This window comes from Volvox carteri (assembly GCF_000143455.1).
Source record: "Volvox carteri f. nagariensis unplaced genomic scaffold VOLCAscaffold_31, whole genome shotgun sequence".
In the NCBI taxonomy this organism is placed as follows: Eukaryota; Viridiplantae; Chlorophyta; class Chlorophyceae; order Chlamydomonadales; family Volvocaceae; genus Volvox; species Volvox carteri.
The window spans coordinates 73,141-75,109 of record NW_003307574.1 but is presented as its reverse complement, the minus strand read 5'-3'; the positions used below and the strand labels follow the sequence as shown (position 1 = coordinate 75,109).

At 57.8% G+C, this 1,969-nt stretch overlaps 1 protein-coding gene across 1 annotated transcript in view; it reads left to right on the top strand.

Moving 5' to 3' along the window:
• Window positions 1-128: 128 nt before the first annotated feature.
• rlsG (RegA-like protein RlsG) overlaps window positions 129-1,969 on the top strand; it is a gene marked incomplete at both ends in the record, with an annotated part of 13,660 nt that continues 11,819 nt past the window's right edge. The window contains 5 exons of the mRNA XM_002952638.1: window positions 129-373; window positions 457-607; window positions 702-812; window positions 927-1,066; window positions 1,478-1,700. Of these exons, the coding sequence (XP_002952684.1) occupies window positions 129-373; window positions 457-607; window positions 702-812; window positions 927-1,066; window positions 1,478-1,700 (870 nt within the window). The remainder of the gene's footprint in view (window positions 374-456; window positions 608-701; window positions 813-926; window positions 1,067-1,477; window positions 1,701-1,969) is intronic.

The following is a 1,969-nucleotide window of genomic DNA, read 5'->3' as shown; positions in this document are numbered from 1 at the left end:
CCTTGGTTTCATGGTGGATGGCGTTACGTCCTTGGGCGAAGACATTACTCGGGCGAAGACATTACTCCCTCCTCTCCACGCAACTTTTCATGGTGAATGACGTTGCTTCCTCCTCCTCACGCAACTTTATGGGCACACACAGGCGCGGACGCGGACCCACGCGTGGGGGGGGAGCTAGGCGTGGCGCGGGCCGGCAGGACCGTGGCCGCGGCAGCCATAGCCGCGGTGGTCGTGGTGGTCGCGGCCGGCGGGGTGGCCGTGGTGGTGGGCCTGCGGCAGCGGATGCGGCGGCGGCGGAGGAGGAGCAGGAGGAGGAGGAGGAAGAGGAGGAGGAGGACGCCACTGAGGATGATGTTGGAGAGCCACAGGCACAGTAAGCACGGATGCAATGTGAAAATGCATGTGTATGTGAATGGCACGGTAACCCCCAAGGCGTGCACATCTGTTGCACCGCAGACGTGGTCGTGGCAATGGACGTGGGGGTGGCAGGCGGCCCCGGTTCAAGTACACACGCGAGATGCGTGGGGACCTTGGCGATCGGTACCAGGAAGATGCGCATAGGGGCAGGACCACTGGGCAGTACAGAACGCAGATGAACAAGTTCAGGGTAAGGATAACGGGGTCCTGCTGTGATAAGCCAACCGTACATGCCGGGAATGTTGTACATTCACACGCCACCCACACGTTACCCTTGCCACCAGGAGTTCCTTGGACAGCTGCAGGAGGACATTGGGAAGCTGGCAGAAGACCTTGTGGGGAGCGAGCTGGCGGAGGTCGGCGGGCAGTGGCTCCAGTGGATCACTGAACGAAAAGTAAGGCTGCTCCGTGTGGATGCACCATGCTTTGTGTCGACATCATCAGGCAAATAACCATCCCAACTTTAAAATCTTTTTGAACTGTAACACTGTGAACCATGACATGTGTAGGGTGGTCGTGTCGTACATGCTTCCATCCTGCGTGGAGCAAATGCTGTGGAGTGTCCCATACGTGCGCTGGTGGAGTACCTTTACACCATGTACACCCTGGCTGGCGAGGAGTACCCTGACCCGCTAAAAGAGGAGGACTGGTAAGTAGGAATGGTATGCAATGCATGAGGACTCCTGGGGCTTAAATACGCATTTCAACTTTTGCAGGTATGAGACACCGCTGCTGCGCATGCCTGGCGACCGTCGGAACACTGTGCCATACGAGTCTGTCTTGCAATGGGTCACCGTCCTGTTCAGTGCCATTGGGCTGTGGACAACAAAGAAGCTTCATGCGATGCGGGTTGCACCTGCCCGGATCCGTGATGCCTAGCTGTCTCGTCATACCTTGTGAGCCAGCCCACAGACGGATTGCTCACACTTGCGGGCTTTCCTTGCACCGCCCCAAACACCCCGGCCACAGCACACTGGGCACCTCGTTTTATGGTTCAGATACCTGAGGAAGTGCTGTCCATCTGCGTACTCGAGCTGTTTCCCTTCCTTACGACGCTCAGGCCAGCGGTTGCAGAAGTTGAGAAGCGCAAGGTCACAGGGTGCAATGCTCGCTTGTCTGTGCCGTACCACTTGCAGTTCCTGGAGTTTGCAGCTCGGTGTGCAGCCCAGGACGCATTGGAGCTTGCAAACACCTGCCCTAACAACCTTTTAGTCCTCTGCTTACAGAAGAATCCAATGTGGCAGCAGGTCTACTCCCGCTACAGGCACGCTCTTGCTAATGGGGTAAGTGCATCGGCCCTTGCTTGGAAAAATGGTGGGATCGTACTCTTCACCAATGGTGGGATCGTAGTCTTCACCAATATTGGGGCTTTCCTTTTGCAGGAAATTGCGGCAACAAAACCCCCCATCGTCATAGACCTACTTGGGGGCATTCAGAGGCAGCTGGTAACCTTGCAGCAGACAGGAAATGGGCACCAGGGGGCCGGCGCCGCGGCCAGCTGGTCCAACTGGCATACGTTGGGCAGCGCACCTCCCTGGCCGCGGTGCCGGCC